Here is a 22,235-nt window from a genome sequence, read left to right as displayed (position 1 = left end):
CCATATGTTTGGGGAGTCTCCCACATGCCTTTTTGCGAACATCAAACATGTTTGCTTGTTTTTTTTCTGGCCACTCTTCCGTAAAGACCAGCTCTGTGGGGTGTAAGGCTTAAAGTGGTCCTATGGACAGATACTCCAATCTTCGCTATGGAGCTCTGCAGCTCCTTCAGGGTTATCTTTTGTCTCTTTGTTGCCTCTCTGATTAATGCCATCCTTGCCTGGTCCGTGAGTTTTTGGTGGGCAGCCCTCTCTTGACAGGTTTGTTGTGGTGCCACAACCCTGATCTGTACTTCTCCACAACTTTGTCCCTGACCTGTTTGGAGAGCTCCTTGGTCTTCATAGTGCCACTTGCTTGGTGGTGCCCCTTGCCTAGTGGTGTTGCAGATTCTGGGGACTTTCAGAACAGGTGTGTGTGTAAATACAGTGCCTTGCGAAAGTATTCGGCCCCCTTGAACTTTGCGACCTTTTGCCACATTTCAGGCTTCAAACATAAAGATATAAAACTGTATTTTTTTGTGAAGAATCAACAACAAGTGGGACACAATCATGAAGTGGAACAACATTTATTGGATATTTCAAACTTTTTTAACAAATCAAAAACTGAAAAATTGGGCGTGCAAAATTATTCAGCCCCCTTAAGCTAATACTTTGTAGCGCCACCTTTTGCTGCGATTACAGCTGTAAGTCGCTTGGGGTATGTCTCTATCAGTTTTGCACATCGAGAGACTGAACATTTTTCCCATTCCTCCTTGCAAAACAGCTCGAGCTCAGTGAGGTTGGATGGAGAGCATTTGTGAACAGCAGTTTTCAGTTCTTTCCACAGATTCTCAATTGAATTCAGGTCTGGACTTTGACTTGGCCATTCTAACACCTGGATATGTTTATTTTTGAACCATTCCATTGTAGATTTTGCTTTATGTTTTGGATCATTGTCTTGTTGGAAGACAAATCTCCGTCCCAGTCTCAGGTCTTTTGCAGACTCCATCAGGTTTTCTTCCAGAATGGTCCTGTATTTGGCTCCATCCATCTTCCCATCAATTTTAACCATCTTCCCTGTCCCTGCTGAAGAAAAGCAGGCCCAAACCATGATGCTTCCACCACCATGTTTGACAGTGGGGATGATGTGTACAGCTGTGTTGCTTTTACGCCAAACATAACGTTTTGCATTGTTGCCAAAAAGTTCAATTTTGGTTTCATCTGACCAGAGCACCTTCTTCCACATGTTTGGTGTGTCTCCCAGGTGGCTTGTGGCAAACTTTAAACAACACTTTTTATGGATATCTTTAAGAAATGGCTTTCTTCTTGCCACTCTTCCATAAAGGCCAGATTTGTGCAATATACGACTGATTGTTGTCCTATGGACAGAGTCTCCCACCTCAGCTGTAGATCTCTGCAGTTCATCCAGAGTGATCATGGGCCTCTTGGCTGCATCTCTGATCAGTCTTCTCCTTGTATGAGCTGAAAGTTTAGAGGGACGGCCAGGTCTTGGTAGATTTGCAGTGGTCTGATACTACTTCCATTTCAATATTATCGCTTGCACAGTGCTCCTTGGGATGTTTAAAGCTTGGGAATACTTTTTGTATCCAAATCCGTCTTTAAACTTCTTCACAACAGTATCTCGGACCTGCCTGGTGTGTTCCTTGTTCTTCACGATGCTCTCTACGCTTTTAACGGACCTCTGAGACTATCACAGTGCAGGTGCATTTATACGGAGACTTGATTACACACAGGTGGATTGTATTTATCATCATTAGTCATTTAGGTCAACATTGGATCATTCAGAGATCCTCACTGAACTTCTGGAGAGAGTTTGCTGCACTGAAAGTAAAGGGGCTGAATAATTTTGCACGCCCAATTTTTCAGTTTTTGATTTGTTAAAAACTTTGAAATATCCAATAAATGTCGTTCCACTTCATGATTGTGTCCCACTTGTTGTTGATTCTTCACAAAAAAATACAGTTTTATATCTTTATGTTTGAAGCCTGAAATGTGGCAAAAGGTCGCAAAGTTCAAAGGGGCCGAATACTTTCGCAAGGCACTGTATATACTGAGATCATGTGACACTTAGATTGCATCCAGGTGGAATTTATTTCACTAATTATGTGACTTCTGAAGGTAATTGGTTGCACAATATCTTATTTAACAAGTACTTTTCTTCATTTCACTTCACCAATTTGGACTATTTGGTGTATGTCCATTACATGAAATCCCCCCCAAAATGTACACTGCTCAAAAAAATTAAGGGAACACTAAAATAACACATCCTAGATCTGAATGAAGGAAATATTCTTATTAAATACTTATTTCTTTACATAGTTGAATGTGCTGACAACAAAATCACACAAAAATTATCAATGGAAATGAAATGTATCAACCCATGGAGGTCTGGATTTGGAGTCACTCAAAATTAAAGAGGAAAACCACACTACAGGCTGATCCAACTTTGATGTAATGTCCTTAAAACAAGTCACAATGAGGCTCAGTAGTGTGTGTGACCTCCACGTGCCTGTATGACCTACCTACAACGCCTGGGCATGCTCCTGATGAGGTGGCGGCTGGTCTACTGAGGGATCTCCTCCCAGACCTGGACTAAAGCATCCGCCAACTCCTGGACAGTCTGTGGTGCATCCATCTGTTGGTGGATGGAGCGAGACATGATTTCCCAGATGTGCTCAATTGGATTCAGGTCTGGGGAACGGGCGGGCCAGTCCATAGCATCAATGCCTTCCTCTTGCAGGAATTGCTGACACACTCCAGCCACATAAGGTCTAGCATTGTCTTGCATTAGGAGGAACCCAGGGCCAACCGCACCAGCATATGGTCTCACAAGGGGTCTGAGGATCTTATCTCGGTACCTAATGGCAGTCAGGCTACCTCTGGCGAGCACATGGAGAATGCCACAAAGAAATGCCACCTCACACCATGACTGACCCACCGCCAAACCGGTCATGCTGGAGGATGTTGCAGGCAGCAGAACGTTCTCCACGGCGTCTCCAGACTCTGTCACGTCTGTCACATGTGCTCAGTGTGAACCTGCTTTCATCTGTGAAGAGCACATGAACAGGGAGTACAGGAGGGGACATTTGCCAGTGGCAAATTTGCCAATCTTGGTGTTCTCTGGCAAATGCCAAACGTCCTTCACGGTGTTGGGCTGTAAGCACAACCCCCACCTGTGGACGTCGGGCCCTCATACCACCCTCATGGAGTCTGTTTCTGACCGTTTGAGCAGACACATGCACATTTGTGGCCTGCTGGAGGTCATTTTGCAGTTCTCTGGCAGTGCTCCTCCTGCTCCTCCTTGCACAAAGGCGGAGGTAGCGGTCCTGCTGCTGGGTTGTTGCCCTCCTACGGCCTCCTCCACGTCTCCTGATGTACTGGCCTGTCTCCTGGTAGCGCCTCCATGCTCTGGACACTACGCTGACAGACACAGCAAACCTTCTTGCCACAGCTCGCATTGATGTGCCATCCTGGATGAGCTGCACTACCTCAGCCACTTGTGTGGGTTGTAGACTCCGTCTCATGCTACCACTCGAGTGAAAGCACCGGCAGCATTCAAAAGTGACCAAAACATCAGCCAGGAAGCATAGGAACTGAGAAGTGGTCTGTGGTCACCACCTGCAGAACCACTCCTTTATTGGGGGTGTCTTGCTAATTGCCTATAATTTCCACCTGTTGTCTATTCCATTTGCACAACAGCATGTGACATTTATTGTCAATCAGTGTTGCTTCCTAAGTGGACAGTTTGATTTCACAGAAGTGTGATTGACTTGGAGTTACATTGTGTTGTTTAAGTGTTCATTTTATTTTTTGAGCAGTGTATTTCAACTCCATGTTGTAATGCAACAAAATAGAGAAAATGCCAAGGGGGATGAATACTTTTGCAAGAATCTGTACGAACCGAAGAGGACACAGCAATTTACTTGGTTAGAGGTATTCACCTCTTCACCATTACTGAACAGTAAGTGTAGATCAGTGGTGTGACAGTGTACTATTGACAGAGCTGGATAATGAGCTAGAGTCTGAGCAGAAGAAGAGCCAAGAGTTCCAGAAGGGTGTCTGCAAGTATGAGAGGAAGATCAAATAACTCACCTACCAGGTACTGAAACACAGCACCTTCATTAGCCATGGGGAAAATGTAGGAAGAGATCTGTCATGCAGTTCCCCAATGTTATGATTTTGCACTTCATTAGGTTCAAGTGATCATCTTAATGATGGATCATATTGCTGATTATATTATTTTTCTATGATGTAGTGATGATGTAATGGTGTAGTGCTTCATGCTGCCCCCTGCTGTTTGTTTGTCTCTAGAGACAGAGGACAGGAAGAACCTGGCTAGTCTGCAGCAGCTCATAGACAAGCTGCAAGCCAAGGTGAAGAGCTACAAGAGGCAGGCTGAGGAAGCGGTAAGTCCCCATACCACTTCCAGTTTACTGTTGTGTTACTGTATGGAATGGGGGTCTGTTTCCAAATGACCTACAGTGGTATGATCTAGTTACCTGCTCTCTCTGATCTCTCACTTTGTCCACTTCCCTCAGGAGGAACAAGCTAACTTCAACCTGACCAAGTTCAGTAAGATCCAGCATGAGCTGGACGACGCAGAAGAGGGCTGAAATGGCCGAGACGACGGTCAATGAACTTAGGTCAATAAACTCAGAGTTCGCACTCGGGACCAAGGGCCCAAGGTCAGTAGTACATTTTATGGAAGATACCGGTAAAGGTGTGATTTATCACATAACATGTGGCTAACAATTGAGGGAAAAAATATTATATTTGGATTTGTAACAAAAAATTCACTACACTCAACCAGTCAGCTGAAGTTGGTCTCCTCTGGAATATTTAGGGCATATAACTGAAGCATATTTAACTTGTGGATTTCAGTTTAGAGTAATCCAGAGGATAATTCCCCAACCAAAGATATCACAGCCAACCAGCTGCAACAGTTGTGGTGTGACTGCAATATAGACCAATAAAGACTTCTGAAAGCATTTATAGTACAATCTGTCTCATTACTGTCTGCAGTCAGTGTTGTGTGGAGGGATGCGTTGCGTAAAGGACGGAACACACCATAAGGAATGTCGGCCGTGTGCAGGAGTTTATCTGCTGGGTGTCGACAATAGCGATTCAACTTGTGGAATCTTCAGGAAATATCATTGTTTTTACAGCCTGACGTTCTGAGGCAAGATGACATTTGTTATTGTGTCCCATCAATAAGACCACTGAACAAAATACACCACACACATTCGAGAGAAAGTTGAGAATTTATTATGCTTATCCTTATATTAAATTCACAAACAAGACTTAAATAAATGAAGTCAACATCAACATTAGATGAACAAAAAGAGTGGAAAATGGAATCTTAGGGGGAAGATGGTGGACTTTGCGTCAGGATTGAGAGTCGTATGTATAAGGTAAGTCCAATGCACACCTAACACTTCCTAGGTACAGATGGCTCCAGTGTGATATTGATGAATTACAAACAAGTGTTCATTTGATCACCACCCCCATATCCAATGTCAAAGCAAAAGCTCCATGTACAAAAATGATTTGATCATGTTTCAGAAACATGTTGAAGTCTAAATGATAAAGGTTTGCTGAACAAATTTCTCTAGGTACACACACAATCATGCTTTTTAACCCAGTCACTGTTATACCACACACAGTCAAAGGAAACTAACGTGCAATATATGGCAAAAAACAAAGATTTACATAAAATGTACCTACTGTAAGAAGGGTAGTACAATCAAATTCAAATAATTAAGCACCAATTAGCTATTTAATCAAAATATCAAAAAAGACCAACTGTTTCTCAACATGTATTGGATGTAGAGTATGAAGCCTGCTTTCTTAGCGTGAAGCAAATCTGCAAAACCACATTATGAATGGATTGCTTTTATACATTCATTCAAGTGAACATACGAAAAGGTTTAAGAAAAACATTTGAACAGGATTAGTTCCACTTTGACACACACTGAGTGACAAAGTGGTTCAATCCGGCAGGGTAGCCTAGTGGTTAGAGCGTTGGACTAGTAACCGGAAGGTTGCAAGTTCAAACCCCCGAGCTGACAAGGTACAAATCTGTCGTTCTGCCCCTGAACCCACTGTTCCCAGGCCGTCATTGAAAATAAGAATTTGTTCTTAACTGACTTGCCTAGTTAAATAAAGGTAAAATAAAATAAATAAATATGGGTTGAAAAATGCCATAGCTCAATCATTAATAATTTTCTTGGATTCTCATTTAAAATAAATCAACTATTTCACCTTTATTTAACCAGGTAAGCTAGTTGAGAACAAGTTCTCATTTACAACTGCGACCTGGCCAAGATAAAGCAATGCAGTGCGACATTCTTTTGTTGGAGAGAAGCAAAATGCTTACTGAGCTCAGAATCCATTTCCACGACAACGTCAGCACATTCTAGCCATAGCAACATGACCACACCCCCTATAGCCAATCAAAGGTGAAACCAAGCACAGGTGAAACCAAGCACAGAATCATCACACAAAGACGAATGAAGATTGTCTGTCTAGGCCCGTGGTGAGAGAAGAGAAGTCAAGAGTTAAGTGGTCCACTGGGGGAGCAACAATCAAGTGATGCAGCACAGAGTGGCTGTTTGGTTGAAGGCCATTCATGCTAAGAGGATTTAATAAACCTTAGGGCAGCAGGTTGCATAGCGGTTAATATCGTTGGGCCAGTATCCGAACGGTCGCTGATTCGAGCCAACCAGGTGAAAAATCTGTAGATGTGTCCTTGAGCAAGGCACTTAACACTAATTGTTCCTATAAGTCTCTCTGGATAAGAGTGTCTGATAAATGACTAAAATGTCAAACGGAACCGTTGTGAGAAGTGTCTGGGACAGAGAGAGTGGGTTTGAACACGAGAACCTGCATAGTTTATTATTCTATAAAACCACCCTTCACTTGATGGATACAAAGTACGGTACAAAATGTAATGTATTTGATCAAAATAAGTGTTAAAATACAATAAAGAATGCACACAATTCCAATAGTGCATTTTTTTTATCTACAATTTATTTATAACTAAAAGCAATTCTCTTAACAAGACACAAACAAAAATAGTGTCTGAAAAACAAAAAGGTGAAGTCATGAATGGGTTGGTGGCATCTTGGGAGTGGTACTTCCGTCCAAAGCCCCATCTCACCCACCACATGGCCCCACAGACTATGAACCATCAACAGATCCACAAGCTACCTGGACGGGCTGAGTAAAGCCACAAGCACTGGTCAACTAGATTCATCCTAAAAGAGACAGACCAACATCCATACAGATCAGTGAAGATGCTGTTAATTCAAAGACCACTGGACAAGACTGATGCCACCTCTGCATCCAATCATGATGAGCAGCCTTCTGTGGCATTGTGTTGTGTGACAAAACTCCACATTTAAGTGGCCTTTTATTGTCCCCAGCACAAGGTGCACCTGTGAAATGATCATGCTGTTTAAATCAGCTTCTTGATATGCCACATCTGTCAGGTGGATGGATTATCTTGGCAAAGGAGAAATGCTCACTAACAGGGATGTAAACAAATTTGTGCACAAAATTTGAGAAATAAGCTTTTTGTGCATATGGAAAATTGCTGGGATCTTTTATTTCGGCTCATGAAACCAACACTATACACACATTCGAACTATTGACTTGTACTGTGTGTATGAGTAGGTGTGTCCAAGGGTTTTTATTTTTACTATTTTCTACATTGTAGAATAATAGTGAAGACAGACATCAAAACTATGAAAAACACACATGGAATCATGTAGTATCCCCCCCAAAAAAGAGTTATATCAAAATACTTTATATGTGAGATTCTGCAAAGTAGCCACCCTTTGCCTTGATGACAGCTTTGCACATTCTTGGCATTCTCTCAACCAGCTTCATGGAGTCACCTGGAATGCATTTCAATTAACAAATGCTGACATTGACCTTAGAACGGTAGAAATCTGTCCAAATTAGACATTTTTGGTTCCAACCGCTGTGTCTTTGTGACGCAGAGTAGGTGAACGGATGATCTCCGCATGTGTGGTTCTCACCATGAAGCATGGAGGAGGTGGTGTGATGGTGCTTTGCTGGTGACACGGTCAGTGATTTATTTTGAATTCAAGGCACACTTAACCAGCATGGCTACCACAGCATTCTGTAGCAATATGCCATCACATCAGGTTTGGGCTTAGTGGGACTATCATTTGTTTTTCAACAGAACAATGACCCAACACACCTCCAGGCTGTGTAAGGGCTATTTGACCAAGAAAGAGAGTGATGGAGTGCTGCATCAGATGACCTGGCCTTCACAATCACCCAACCTCAAACCACTTTTGATGGTTTGGGATGAGTTGGACTGTAGAGTGAAGGAAAAGCAGCCAACAAGTGCTCAGCATATGTGGGAACTACTTCAATACTGTTGGAAAAGCATTCCAGGTGAATCTGGTTGAATACCAAGATTGTGCAAAGCTGTCAAGGCAACGGGTGGCTACTTTGAAGAATCTAAAATATATTTGTATTTGTTTAATTAACACTTTTTTGGTTACTACATGATTCCATATGTGTTATTTCATAGTTTTGATGTCTTCACTATTAAGTAAAGAAAAACCCTTGAATGAGTAGGTGTGTCCAAACTTCTGACTGGTACTGTATATATCTATTTTGTTGCATCGTACAAATAGATTTTTCCATATATTTATGTAATATATAAAAAAAGCTTCATTTGATTTCACCTAAAGCAAACCACCAACAAAGGAGTATTTCAAGGTCCAATAAATGTATATTTCTTTACTGTGGGGTCTGGGACAGGTGCAGTCTTCTCTTCTTCTCCTACAAAGAGAACAGGAGCATAGAGAGAAGATGTCCAGCATTGTAGAATCATCCTTATTATCTTCAGTAATGGCCCCCTGGCCAAGTTACAGACAGCATAGCAGCGAGTTGGTGTCCTGCCGCAGTCACATAGCACTTCCAGGTCGCTGGATGACCCTTGATCTGGCTATGCTCTTTGGCGGGGTCATCAACCATGATAGGTGTCCATACCACAGCAACCCCCGACAAGCCCAGCCCAAACTCTCCTAGGGTTAACACTCTAGCAGGTCCATGTCCATGAAGGGCTCATCTATGTAGCTGGCTATGGCACACAGAGAAGTCCTGTCTGAGCGCAGCAGCACTGACACGGTCTCATTCCAGTAGCTGAAGGGGATGCAGGAGCTCTGAGGGAGAGAACAAAACCGAGGGTTAGACTGGTGAAAGACAATTTCCCCAAGGAGGAGAAGGGGATATACATTCATGGTAAAAAAAATATTAAAAATCCTGACGTGAAACTTCTCTGCCCGCAAACATCTAGAACGCCTACTAAGAAGACCCCCAGTCTCCGGGCAAAGACAGATCAGATCAACTCACTTCCCCACATTTATCACCTTTTAATGCTGTTAGCTAGCTAGCTACATGCTCCTCTAACCCCTTACACTCGTGGAAATTGTCCTATATGGCTAGAGCCAAATTTAAATGTTTCTAACAAAATAACTATAAAAAGCATATGCATGACCATGGTAGCAACTGTTGGTTTTATGTGCATTTTACATTTACTGTACTTTTCTCAGCATTTGTCAATAACGAGATCTGAAAATACTATAGATACATTCAGTAACATATGAGAATTCATTGACATTTTGGAGTAGGTGCATGATAAGAAAAACCAATGACAAGGGTTTGAGTGAGAGGTCTAACTGGTGTCTCCAAGTGGCCACACACCTCTCCAAACTGGGCACAGTTCCTAAGCAATTTCAATGCACTTTTATCAAGGAAAGAGCCTTCAACTTTTTGGTGCTTTTTTTGAGCTCTCCGAGCTTTGCAATTGAGGAACTGAAGCAAGCACACTTATACATTTCTGTTTGGAACACAGCTCCTGTGTCCCCACCATCACACAATTATTGTTGTTTGTGCAATCTAAAAATGTTCCATTCATTTGAAAGATTTTTCTATTGCCAACATGGATAGTGAAGTTATAAAATACGATCTTACAGTGTTAGGCTTTCAAAAGACACTTCAGACAAACCGATTTTGGTGCGCATAGGAATGGAGTCATGAGTGTATTCAAGTGTGTGTTCGGTGGCTAATTTTCTTAACAATACGATGAAAATATGTTCATCCTGTTCAGTACAACCCAGGGCATGAAGCCATGTCATCCTTATAACTGTGGATCAAATGTAGCGACCATAAACATTGATACTGTAAATGACATGTTTTGACATATGGCTGTGGTTTTGACATATGGGTGTGGTTTTGACATATGGCTGTGGTTTTGACATATGGCTGTGGTTTTGACATATGGCTGTGGTTTTGACATATGGCTGTGGTTTTGACATATGGCTGTGGTTTTGACATATGGCTGTGGTTTTGACATATGGCTGTGGTTTTGACATATGGGTGTGGTTTTGACATATGGGTGTGGTTTGCTTGTATGACTTTGACATCAAAGCGATGTTTATTATAATCCTCAACATCTCATCTTTCAGAACACATCAACTCCATTCGATTTACAGCATTTCCCTCATTCAGACAACAACAAATGTACAAAAGTAGCCTAATTAGCGGAAGGAATAGGGGCATCTTGTCGTGCACGGTGCTCAAATTTATAATGGCTGTCAGTCAAAACCCATACAGCACTCAGAAGCGAAGAGCCTGAGCCCTGATGTCATGTATACTATGTTACTGTACAGCCACTGCATTCCAATTTTGGCACGGAGCAATGAAAACATCTGCCATTTTCGGGATGACGGTGTGTGACAGGAAAGGGCTACTTCGAAGCATTAAAAGATGTCAAGTTGAACATTGTTTGCACAACACCAGAAATGGTTTCTCATTTGAAAACGTATTTGTTTTTAATAAACAAAAAGGTGGTGGACTGCCTAATGAAAACATAGTATAAATGTATGGGGCTAGTTAATGACAGGCCGGCCAGTCTACAGGCTGCAAATAGATAGTATAGCAGAGAAAGCAGGCTTGATCAGGTGGGCTAATAACATTCGTAGGAAAGATATTCTGAATGTAAAATATACTATTGGTGAGTTTGACGGTTTTTCCCTGTTTGGGACGGATCAGGCCAAGAAGAGTACACTCACGTTCTCCAGACAAGTGCTGTCCTTATCCCTGTTGAGGTAGTGACGCTGCCAGAAGCGCAGCAGGTTGTGGAAGTTGTTGAGCAGGCAGCCGGGGTACTTCTCTGCATGCTCCTTCTCTCTCAGGGCTTTGAGATAGAAGGGCAGCTTGCCCCTCCTCCTGGCCAGCATCAGGACCACTAGGCTGGTGTTCAGACAGCTCACATTCTCCTGGGCAGGGCAGAGGGGGACAGGTGAGCACCACATGTGGGAGAACAACAGCCTCAAACCCTCAGAAACTGGGGTTACATTAATCTTAAAAGAGCGGTACAAGGTGGTCTTGCTCTTGAAAACTCTAGGCGGCAGTCTGCCTTCTTCCTACAGTTTTCTGCTATTAGCTTTGCCCACGACTACCTCATGTGAACTACAACCCCGACACTGTTTTAACTTTTAAAAACGTCAATAATAATCATTGCTTACAATATGGCTTTTTGAAACATATGGTCCTTATCTTTCGTCAGAGAGAAAGAATACTTCAAATACAGATCCATACAGCTACGGAGCCTCCATCTGACCAAACTACACTGTAGCAGTTACAGAACCATACAGCTACGGAGCCTCCATCTGACCAAACTACACTGTAGCAGTTACAGATCCATACAGCTACGGAGCCTCCATCTGACCAAACTACACTGTAGCAGTTACAGATCCATACAGCTACGGAGCCTCCATCTGACCAAACTACACTGTAGCAGTTACAGATCCATACAGCTACGGAGCCTCCATCTGACCAAACTACACTGTAGCAGTTACAGAACCATACAGCTACGGAGCCTCCATCTGACCAAACTACACTGTAGCAGTTACAGAACCATACAGCTACGGAGCCTCCATCTGACCAAACTACACTGTAGCAGTTACAGAACCATACAGCTACGGAGCCTCCATCTGACCAAACTACACTGTAGCAGTTACAGAACCATACAGCCACGAGTGCCTCCATCTGTCCAAACTACACTGTAGCAGTTACAGAACCATACAGCCACGAGTGCCTCCATCTGACCAAACTACACTGTAGCAGTTACAGAACCATACAGCCACGAGTGCCTCCATCTGACCAAACTACACTGTAGCAGTTACAGATCCATACAGCTACGGAGCCTCCATCTGACCAAACTACACTGTAGCAGTTACAGAACCATACAGCCACGAGTGCCTCCATCTGACCAAACTACACTGTAGCAGTTACAGAACCATACAGCCACGAGTGCCTCCATCTGACCAAACTACACTGTAGCAGTTACAGAACCATACAGCCACGAGTGCCTCCATCTGACCAAACTACACTGTAGCAGTTACAGAACCATACAGCCACGAGTGCCTCCATCTGACCAAACTACACTGTAGCAGTTACAGAACCATACAGCCACAAGTGCCTCCATCTGACCAAACTACACTGTAGCAGTTACAGATCCATAGAGCTACGGAGCCTCCATCTGACCAAACTACACTGTAGCAGTTACAGAACCATACAGCCACGAGTGCCTCCATCTGACCAAACTACACTTCCGCTACACTTCCTGAGTTGAGCCGAAACACCCGTGTGTAAGTGTATGCTAGATACAGTTGAAGTCGGAAGTTCACATACACCTTAGCCAAATACATTCAAACTGTTTTTCACAATTCCTGAAATGTAATACTAGTAAAAATTCCCTGTTTTAGGTCAGTTAGGATCACCACTTTATTTTAAGAATGTGAAAATGTCAGAATAATAGTAGAGAGAATGATTTATTTCAGCTTTTATCTCTTTCATCACATTCCCAGTGGGTCAGAAGTGTACACTCAAATAGTATTTGGTAGCAGTGCCTTTAAAGCTTCCCACAATAAATTGGGTGAATTTTGGCCCATTCCTCCTGACAGAGCTGGTGTAACTGAGTCAAGTTTGTAGGTCTCCTTGCTCGCACACGCCTTTTCAGTTCTGTCCACAAATTTTCTATAGGATTGAGGTCAGGGCTTTGTGATGGCTACTCCAATACCTTGACATTGTTCTCCTTAAGCCATTTTGCCACAACAGTTCTACTTTTGTTTCTTCAGACTAGAGGACATTTCTCCAAAAAGTACGATATTTGTCCCCATGTGCAGTTGCAAACCGTAGTCTGGCTTTTTTATGGCGGTTTTGGAGCAGTGACTTCTTCCTTGCTGAGCGGCCTAACAGGTCATGTTGATATAGGACTCGTTTTACTGTGGATATAGACACTTTTGTACCTGTTTTCTCCAGCATCTTCACAAGGTCCTTTGCTGTTGTTCTGGGATTGATTTGCACTTTTCGCACCAAAGTACGCTCATCTATAGGAGACAGAACGCGTCTCCATCCTAAGCGGTATGACGGCTGCGTGGTCCCATGGTGTTTATACTTGCGTACTATCGTCTGTACAGATGAACGTGGTACCTTCAAGCATTTGGAAATTGCTCCCAAGGATGAACCAGACTTGTGGAGGTCTAAATTCTGAAGTTTTGGCCGATTTCTTTTGATTTTCCCATGTTGTCAAGCAAAGAGGCACGGAGTTTGAAGGTAGGCCTTGAAATACATCCACAGGTACAACTCCAATTGACTCAAATGATGTCAATTAGCTTATCAGAAGCTTCTAAAGCCATGACATAATTTTCTTGAATTTTCCAAGCTGTTTAAAGGCACACTCAACTTAGTGTATGTAAACTTCTGACCCACTGGAATTGTGATACAGTGAATTATAAGTGAAATAATCTTGTTGGAAAACTTACTTGATGTCATGCACAAAGTAGATGTCCTAACCGACATGCCAAAACTATAGTTTGTTAATTACAAGAAATGTGTGGAGTGGTTGAAAAACGAGTTTTAATGACTCCAACCTAAGTGTATGTAAACTTCGACTTCAACTGTAGCTAATGAGCATAGGTGGTCGCGTCTTGTCTGTTTTCCGTAAACAAGCGATGTAACATGGAGATATGGCCGTGTGGGAACACTAACCCTAACAGGGTGTATCAATTTAACCTTTTGTTCAAAATAATAATAATCTCACTGATATGAAAGATAAGGTCTTTAAACTTCCAAAACTGTACCGTGACGTGTTAATATTCAGATTGAGCAACGGGGTTTTAACAAAACTCCCCCGTACAGAAGACGCCTTCGTCCTATGACTTATGTGTAATGTAATGTAACAGAGTCATGATCAAGGGCTCAAGGTTGTCCAATCCTAGCAAACATACTGGGAAACGTTATTCTTCTTTCTCGTGGGCTGATGTGTGTGTGTGTGTGTGTGTGTGTGTGTGTGTGTGTGTGTGTGTGTGTCTGTGTGTTTTTTGGTGTTAGAGAGAAAGAGGGAGGAAAGACCTGTGTGAGAGTCTGCACGTTGATGATGTTGACCAGCCTGAAGAGGAAAGACAGTCTGTTCTCCACCTTGGCCAAGTAGGACAGCAGACAGCATTCAGACAGCACCTCCACCACTGCAGGACCACAGTCAGCAACAATTACATCATAAACAACACCTTTATAATGCAGTCAAGGCTTGAATTTATTCAAACATTGGCAGCTTGAGATCATACATCTGACCCGCTCTCATTGGTCTATTCACTTGCTATGGGAATGAGTGGGTGTTTACCTTTTCTGTCCTCTGTCTGGGTCTCGAAGCGGTCCAGGGAGAGAATGATGCAGCGCACCAGCATGTTGGAGTCTATCAGGGAACTGTTGATCTGGCTCATGAAGGTCTGGAACTGCAGCCGAGCCAAACAGAGGGATGGGACACCCAGCATTATAGAACACACACAACTCTGGGGACAATGAGGACTGACAGGGTCCTCTCACATTGTGGGGGGGTTGCTATTTACTAAGTGTTTCACCTTCACCTTGTTATCTGTGCTGACGTATATGTTGAACCTCTTGAAGGCGTCGATGTTGAACTTCATGAGTTCCCCCAGGAGGTCGAAGTAGCTCTGCAGGACATCTTTGGACTTACAGCCACTGTCTATGATGCAGAACAGCATGTTTTCTAGAAGCCCCCTCTTCAGCAGAAACATCTGGTCTGCATAGGAGGTGGCTCCACGGAGGAAACTCTCCACTGCCCTGGCCTGCCAGAACCTGAAGGAGGAGTCTGGAGGCTCCTTCTTCATGACAGTGAGGAGACGAGTGAGGAGACCTTTCTTCCCATCACACACTAGACTCCTGCAGGAGCACAAGGAGACAGGGAGAGGGCATTTGTGTGACACACAATATAGTATTTAATTTGAGTTCAGAGAACATAATGCCTCTTTTGCACTGTAGTGTGAAGTATTGAGGGTGGAGTTAATGATGGGAATAGATGATGGAACCAGATGATGCATACCTGTCTGTATTGACTAACGCCTCCACCTCTGGAATGTTGGCCTTCAGAGAGATGGCACTCAGCTCGTTCAGCTCCTGACTGTTTAGAAGCAGGTACTTGTTCCTGAAATAAATGAAATGTTGTGTGTTAAATTCAAGTGAAGCTAGCAGGGAACTTTCAGTCAGACGGTTTGAAAGTTACTCACTCATGGTGGTCGCTGAAGCTCTGGAGAAGCCTCAGAAACTGGATCTTGAAGGATATTTCCTAAGGGAAGGACAGAATCAGAGTGATTAACATTACAATGTTTATAACACTGCAATGGTAATATGAACCCAGAGCAAGGATCCCCAAAAAATGTACAGTGATAGCGGAGTTTGAGAGGAGTGCACTGCTTACAGGACTGCAATCACAGTTCTCATTCTGGCCATGCACCACATGATTGGATAAGGTGTACTTCCTCCAGATTAGCTTGTCAAACAAGTTGTTGAGACCTGGGATCAGACGGAACTCTGCTAGCATCTTGTGTACCTGAAGAAGAAACATAAATGGTCAAATAAATGCAAACAGACAGGAGTGGCTACTCCTACGAGAGCCCTGCATTGGGTGAGTTATCTGTTTTGGCCCCTAGCCCCTCACCTGGTTCCTATGACTACCCATAAGCAGCACACAGAGCACGTACAGCACCTCCACCTTGTACATGATCTCATGGACAATCTTCATGGACTGGGGCAAGCGGTGCATGAGAGTACTGGTGGCCAACGAACTCTCGTCTGACGACTCTGTGGAGGAGGCATAATAGGATGACAAAGATGTAATGAGATGTTCATAGATCGACAGAGGTACAAGGGTAGGTGGCAGAAAGGTCTTCACGAAATGGATCCGGGGATTTCCCACTGAGACCCGATTATGCATAAATATATATTTTTTAATATAGAGACCCATTCCAAACAGACCAGAGGACAACTAGACCTGTTCCATATAGACCTCGTCGGATCCAGACCCATTCCAAACAGACCAGAGGACAACTAGACCTGTTCCATATAGACCTCGTCGGATCCAGACCCATTCCAAACAGACCAGAGGACAACTAGACCTGTTCCATATAGACCTCGTCGGATCCAGACCCATTCCGAACAGAGTGTGGTAAGCAGCAGAAAAGTCATTTTTTAACCTACTTTATTACCCGGAGATGATAAAGCGTGAGGAGTGAGAGAAAGATGCCGATCTGCCAGGCAGGGGGGGGGGGCCCGTACCATGGGGAGCTCGGGGAGCAGGGAGGGAGCGACAGCAACCAAGCTGATACGCGCTAGAGTAGATAGTTGCCATAGCTAGGTTATTTATCATCCAATATGATTATGTAGTACCGGTCTTGACTGCATCAAACTGGGAGAAGCTAGTTAAGCTAGCTAAAGGCTAATTGAGGATGCAGTGCATGCACTTTCTGATCTGACAGTTACAAATCACAACAACTCCATTTAGAATATTAAGTAGCAGCCTACCTGTTGGCTCTTGGTCGATGTAGCCTATCCTGACTAGATATCTCCTAACTTTTGCCACACACGGCGCCTCTATGACTGTAGCCTATTGCCGCTTTGATTACTTATGATTGGCAAACAACAAGCTACACGCGCCACACTCCACTCTCTGTATAGTACTATAAATAAGCATTTCATAAAGAGAATGGTTAGACCTTTTCAATGATAACTGACGTTTAAGGCAGTGGTACAGAGCAGGGGAGAGGCTGCTGACCTGTGCTGGTGTGCTCAGCCTGCTCCATGGCCATCTGCATGAGGGCGTCCAGCACCAAGGCGTTGTCAAGCCACGTATACCAGTCCTCCACCTCCTGCAGGAAGTTAGACGCCCCCGTGGCCTCAGATACCTTTCTGGTGGCCAGCTTACACAGGCGCTCGATGAAGCCCGGGATGTTTAGGAGGGTCACTGGGAACAAGGAGGCAGCAGAGTGGGCTCATTCAAAGATCATGTACTCTACTACAGTTTTAGGTTAAGGGCTGAGAAAACTTATGGACAGATTAAGGGCATCAAATCAAATAAGTACTACAAATCAACAGATTAATGAAACAAATCCTTCAACAAGACCCAATGATAGGGTAATTGATCTAAAGAAAAAGGTAATTTCTCCACTGTGTTTCTGTATCCCTGTCCTACCTTGGTTGTCCTCTGCACATGAGAGGCTAGAGTCTTGTTTCTGCTGGGCATTCTTGGCCAGCAGGGTGTGTTTTTCATCATTCCCCACGTCGGGTTCTGAGACTGTGACAGAGAGGATGCGGCAGAAGTTAGCCAGCTGCTGCTGGTCAAAGCTCTGGACCAGACCAGACAGGTTAGCAATCCCTTCCAACTGGATCATTGCCTGTGGCAGAAAGAGGACCAACATATGGGTCACCATTGGCAATAAGATGACCATGGGATATAAAATCTCCACCCAGCGCAAACCCACAAACTCTCTCGAGGTGAGCAATATTGTAAAAGATTTTGATGTGAAGTTCCTCTGACCTTCTTAACTCCGAGAATATCCTCGATTAAAGTGGCAGTCTGTAGAAAAGTCTTCTTATTCGTCATCAAGGTAAAGAGAAACAGGACAAAGTAGTCTCTGGCTGCAAGGCTCTTTGTTACCCCTTCCTTCTGAGAAAATTAGGGGAGAGATTTAATGATTAATGAATGATTATATTAAAAGGGCAGACATTATTCCTTTTTTTAACGAAGTGATGTTCTGCGGCAAGTGTACTTACACATATGCAGCAGTTGTAAAGAACACTAAGGCAGTCATTGACCAAGTCATCATTCACTGCAGGGACAAAACATAATGAATGTACTTTATTCTCCTGGATAGTCACCAGTTGAAGTATCCTGGGGTAAAAATGTTTTGGGGATTTTCAAGTCCCTCAGTTGAGACCTGATCCCCCATTTAAGCTGGGCTGAAGTGCATTTGGGTATACCTTTTTTTACACACTCATGAATATCAATGTTCCCCTATGTGAAAAGCGCAGCCTTTGAGGTTATATCAGACCTAAACATATCACACCTGACTTTTTCTACTTACTTTTAGGTTTCTTCTTTTGCATAGTGAGTGTAGGCCTCATCAAGATCTCTACAAGCAGCTTTTATTGGAGGAAAAAGAAGCAGCAATGAACAAACTTCATATCCCACCTGATAATATCTCAGAAGGCACTGATACACAAAGACACTGCAGGATGAGGTAACATGGTTGATTCAAGACATACAAACAAGTAACTGATATGTTTCCACCACAACACAGAACATAGGAGTAACAAGCGCATAATAAACCGCATGTTAACTTACATCGACTCCACCAAAGAGGTCAAAGGTGTATGTGATGGGAAAGGTTGATTCCTGAGCACTCTTCCTGTCTTCTGTGACAAAAGACATCGCCTCCATGGAAAGTAGGGATGATAGTTCCTGTTATGAAGAACTGATAATTAGGCCTAGTCTTAATCTTAGAGTAAATGGCCCAAAATCAGCAAGGTTAAAGCCTAGGAGCTTTACTGATGTAGTGGTGTGTATACTATGTGGGTACCTTTAGTACACTGTGTGTGTAGGAGAGGTCACTGTTGGGATGGCTGCTTTCATGGAGCTCCTGCAGCAGCTTGGGGATACTGTGCCATTTGGCCTGCTTATCCCTCTCCTGGAGAAGAGCCTCTGGGAGCTGGAACAATTAATTAATGGTCAATACAGGAAATATACATGGACAGCTTAGAAAATGTATCCAGTATGTTACGGTGTCAAAAGAACACTGACAGTTGATCATTTTACCCTACCCTCTGCACACCCACACAACCTCAAATCAGATTAAATAAGTCTAGGTCTTCGATGTTGGTGCCAAATAAACACATCCTCTCCTAATTCCAGTTGCAGATGCTGTCTCTTGGCACCGGTTAAGTCTGAAGTTATTTCAAATCATGCCCAACTGAAATCCATCACAAATGGAACACAATACATAACTTTCAGTTCTCATAGCTCAATTATTATGAATGAGGCTCAAACTTCCATTTCAGACTTTTTATTGGAATCAGTAGAGCAACACATAGGCCTTTGGGGCAAGTTGTCAGTGAGTTGAATAGGTCAGTTTTCACCACAATGGAATTCAATGGGCTGGGTGTCTGAAAGGAGAATTCTAGAGCTAAGTGCTTTTCATGTCAAATATACAATTCAAGGAGATTTAAAAATCACCACCACAGAATTCGGCAAATCAGATCATGACTCTGTTCTCCTGCTTCCTGTACACAAGCTGAAGGTCAAACAGGAAGTAACCATGAGAAATGGTCATCAGAATCAGAAATTATGCTTCAGGACTGCTTTGCTAGCGCTGATTGGAATATGTGCAGAGACTCAGTCAATCAAGTCAACGAGCTAACCTCCTCCGTCACTGGCTTCATTAGGCAATGCATCAGAGCGACGTTGCCCCCAAAGTAAAGGTTTGCTGCTTCCCCAATCAAAAACCCTGGATTAACACAGAGGTTGGCACTAAGAGAAAGGACAGGGCTACCGCACAGTTCTATCACAGACAACCCAGATGCTAGGGCTGAGGACAGGAACAAGATGTCATGCTACGACATCAGCAGATTCATCAAACGAGCAAAAGGACAATATAGGAATAAGGTGGAATCATATTACACATGCTCCAATGCCCACAGCATGTGGCAGGGATTACAAATGAAGACCCAGCGGTGATCTGCCCAAAAATGCCTCTACCAGATGAACTCAATGCATTTCATGTACGTGTCGACAATAACACCGTGCGTGAGGGCCCCCACTGAGGACTGGGTCCACTGAGGACTCGGTGACACTCGCAAGGCAGTAGGGGCGGACGGTATTCTAGGGTGTGTTCTCAGAGCATGCGCAGAACAGCTGGCCGGCATTTTCAACCTCTCCCTGTCCAATCTGTAATCTTAAACTGACCCAAGAACTCTAAGGCTTCATGCAACAATGACTACCACCCTGTAGCACTCACATCTGCAATGATGAAGTGCTTTGAAAAGCTGGTTACGGCAGATATCAAGTCCATCACACCCTATACCTACTAAAATGTGCATACTGACCCAACAGATCCATAGACGACGCAATCTCAATTGCACTCACCCACCTAGATAAGAAGAATATGTACACTATATATATACACAAACGTATGTGGACACCCCTTCAAATTTTTGCTATTTTGGCAATTTCAGCCACACCAGTTACTAAAATCGGGCACACAGCCATGCAATCTCCATAAACTTTGGCAGTAGAATGGCCTTACTGAAGAGTTCAGTGACTTTCAACGTGTCACCATCATAAGATGCCACCTTTCCAACAAGTCAATTCGTCAAATTTCTGCCCTGTTAGAGCTGTCCCAGTCAACTGTAAGTGCTGTTATACGTGCCCAGTCACAGTCCACAAATGGGCGTGGCTGGTATCGTCACGTAATCACCCGTGCTGTTCATCCAGTATAAACCCACATTATTATTAGCCCTAGTTAGATAGATGGAAGAAACAGCCTGTCTGAATACAATGTAATGGTTTACTCCCAATCTGCGGTTGAAACCCATAACCAAACTTGCTAACTAACTGTTTCGTTAACCAAACTTAAGGGCATTAGCTAGTAGTGCACACTTTCAGTTGAAGAAACCCATGTTGACGTTAGCCAGCTAATATAACATTGGGTAATATAGCTAGCTAGAGATGCCAATTGCATGTATAAATGCGAACAAACCAAAGACGTTAAGCTAGCTAATAGTTAGCTAAAACGGGCATCCTGGATCAACAAAGGAGTTAGCTAGCTAGTGCAGGCTACATGGAGGTTCTCAGCTGGCACTGTGTAACTAGTTCACGGTGTATATTCCAACTTTGTCATAAATGAACACATTATTTTGGAACACAGCCATCTAATGTTAGCCACCTAACCAGCAAGACAGGCAAACAGCTACTTCATCCAGGCATCCTGTGTGTGCCTGTACTGTAGCTAGCTAGTTACTGTACTACTAGCTCTCTGCAGGGTTGCAAATGCAGGTCCCAGGCTTGATTGAGTCTTGCTCCCCCTTTTCAGATCGTTTCATTGTCAAGACATGGCACTAGTTGTGTCTTACCTGTGTCCCTCGGCTGAAACCCCGGCCAACGATCTGACTATGTCTGATCTTTGCAATAATATTTCCATTACGAACACTTCGTTTTCCTCCAGTCCAAGGGGACTCCAACCCCAGAAGCGTCGGCATTATTTGTTATCCCTGAACTGTTCCAAGCAGGAAGATTTAGCTAGCTAGATCTCATCAGATTCCACAGTCACAAGGTCAAAATTGGCTACAATTTGTTTGTGTTAATTCAAGGTTAGGGCTAGGCATAAATTAGCGGTTAGTTTTTAAGAAGATCAATTGTAGAAATGGGCGGTGTTTATGACTTTGTGGCTATATAAGCTTGTGACGACCGCTAAGTCTTGATACACATATTCAAAAGTAGCGGCATCTAGTGGTAGGATTTGAAAATAGTTTTGACATGGGACGCTTTCTCCGTGTGGCCCAGATAACTACAGCATCTGTTGTCTTGTTTTGATGCTCTTTTTTGTATGAAAAGGTTGGCAATGACAAGAAACAAAACTGTCATATACAACTTAATGTATTTATTCCTAATTCTCACAACCAGAGCATGCAGAACCATGCTGCCACGAGCCAAATGCGCTAAAAAGTCAGAGTTCGTTTCAAGTTAGTTCAGACATGGCATTTCATTCATATACAAATGGATTGCAGAGTAACAGATTGCAGACCAAACTAACAATCGATTCAACATTTAGTACAATTAAAAC

General features: G+C 43.3%; 1 protein-coding gene and 1 long non-coding RNA gene across 4 annotated transcripts; one reads left to right on the top strand and one right to left on the bottom strand.

Annotated features, from left to right (window-relative positions):
* The first annotated feature begins 300 nt into the window (after positions 1-300).
* Positions 301-4,991, top strand: LOC110495192 (uncharacterized). 2 transcript variants are annotated; one of them, XR_016488041.1, is made up of 5 exons: positions 301-406; positions 3,999-4,096; positions 4,311-4,403; positions 4,536-4,682; positions 4,879-4,991. It is a non-coding gene; the product is annotated as an uncharacterized LOC110495192 (long non-coding RNA). The 2 variants fall into 2 exon arrangements; XR_002469399.3 differs by lacking the exon at positions 301-406 and having other exon boundaries at positions 2,036-4,096.
* Positions 4,992-5,239: 248 nt separating this feature from the next.
* On the bottom strand, positions 5,240-21,878 carry LOC110494553 (short transient receptor potential channel 4-associated protein). 2 transcript variants are annotated; one of them, XM_021569723.3, is made up of 17 exons: positions 21,526-21,878; positions 18,978-19,106; positions 18,743-18,859; positions 18,483-18,540; positions 18,172-18,227; positions 17,936-18,064; positions 17,591-17,792; positions 17,174-17,362; positions 16,061-16,203; positions 15,821-15,952; positions 15,630-15,688; positions 15,446-15,547; positions 14,970-15,285; positions 14,726-14,837; positions 14,458-14,570; positions 11,112-11,318; positions 5,240-9,200 (listed from the first exon to the last, which is right to left on the bottom strand). In XM_021569723.3, the coding sequence occupies exons 1-17, from the start codon at positions 21,649-21,651 to the stop codon at positions 9,069-9,071; spliced, it is 2,322 nt and encodes a 773-aa protein (XP_021425398.3). In that variant the 5' UTR covers positions 21,652-21,878; the 3' UTR covers positions 5,240-9,068. The 2 variants fall into 2 exon arrangements, with proteins under 2 accessions (XP_021425398.3, XP_021425399.3); XM_021569724.3 differs by having other exon boundaries at positions 17,936-18,061; positions 21,526-21,857.
* Between the last annotated feature and the right edge of the window lie 357 nt (positions 21,879-22,235).

This window comes from Oncorhynchus mykiss, chromosome 17 (genome assembly GCF_057628025.1).
Source record: "Oncorhynchus mykiss isolate SJ-2025 chromosome 17, ASM5762802v1, whole genome shotgun sequence".
NCBI lineage: Eukaryota > Metazoa > Chordata > Actinopteri > Salmoniformes > Salmonidae > Oncorhynchus > Oncorhynchus mykiss.
Note: the sequence above shows the minus strand (reverse complement) of the source record. Positions and strands in the feature narration are given on the sequence as shown.

Excerpts from the sequence above, each read along its gene's own strand:
- LOC110494553 (XM_021569723.3), bottom strand. The coding sequence starts at position 21,651 with ATGCCGACGCTTCTGGGGTTGGAGTCCCCTTGGACTGGAGGAAAACGA. Across the intron at positions 19,107-21,525 it reads GTTTCAGCCGAGGGACACAG|CTCCCAGAGGCTCTTCTCCA; the intron begins GTAAGACACAAC and ends TAATTGTTCCAG. Across the intron at positions 18,860-18,977 it reads ACACACACAGTGTACTAAAG|GAACTATCATCCCTACTTTC; the intron begins GTACCCACATAG and ends TCTTCATAACAG.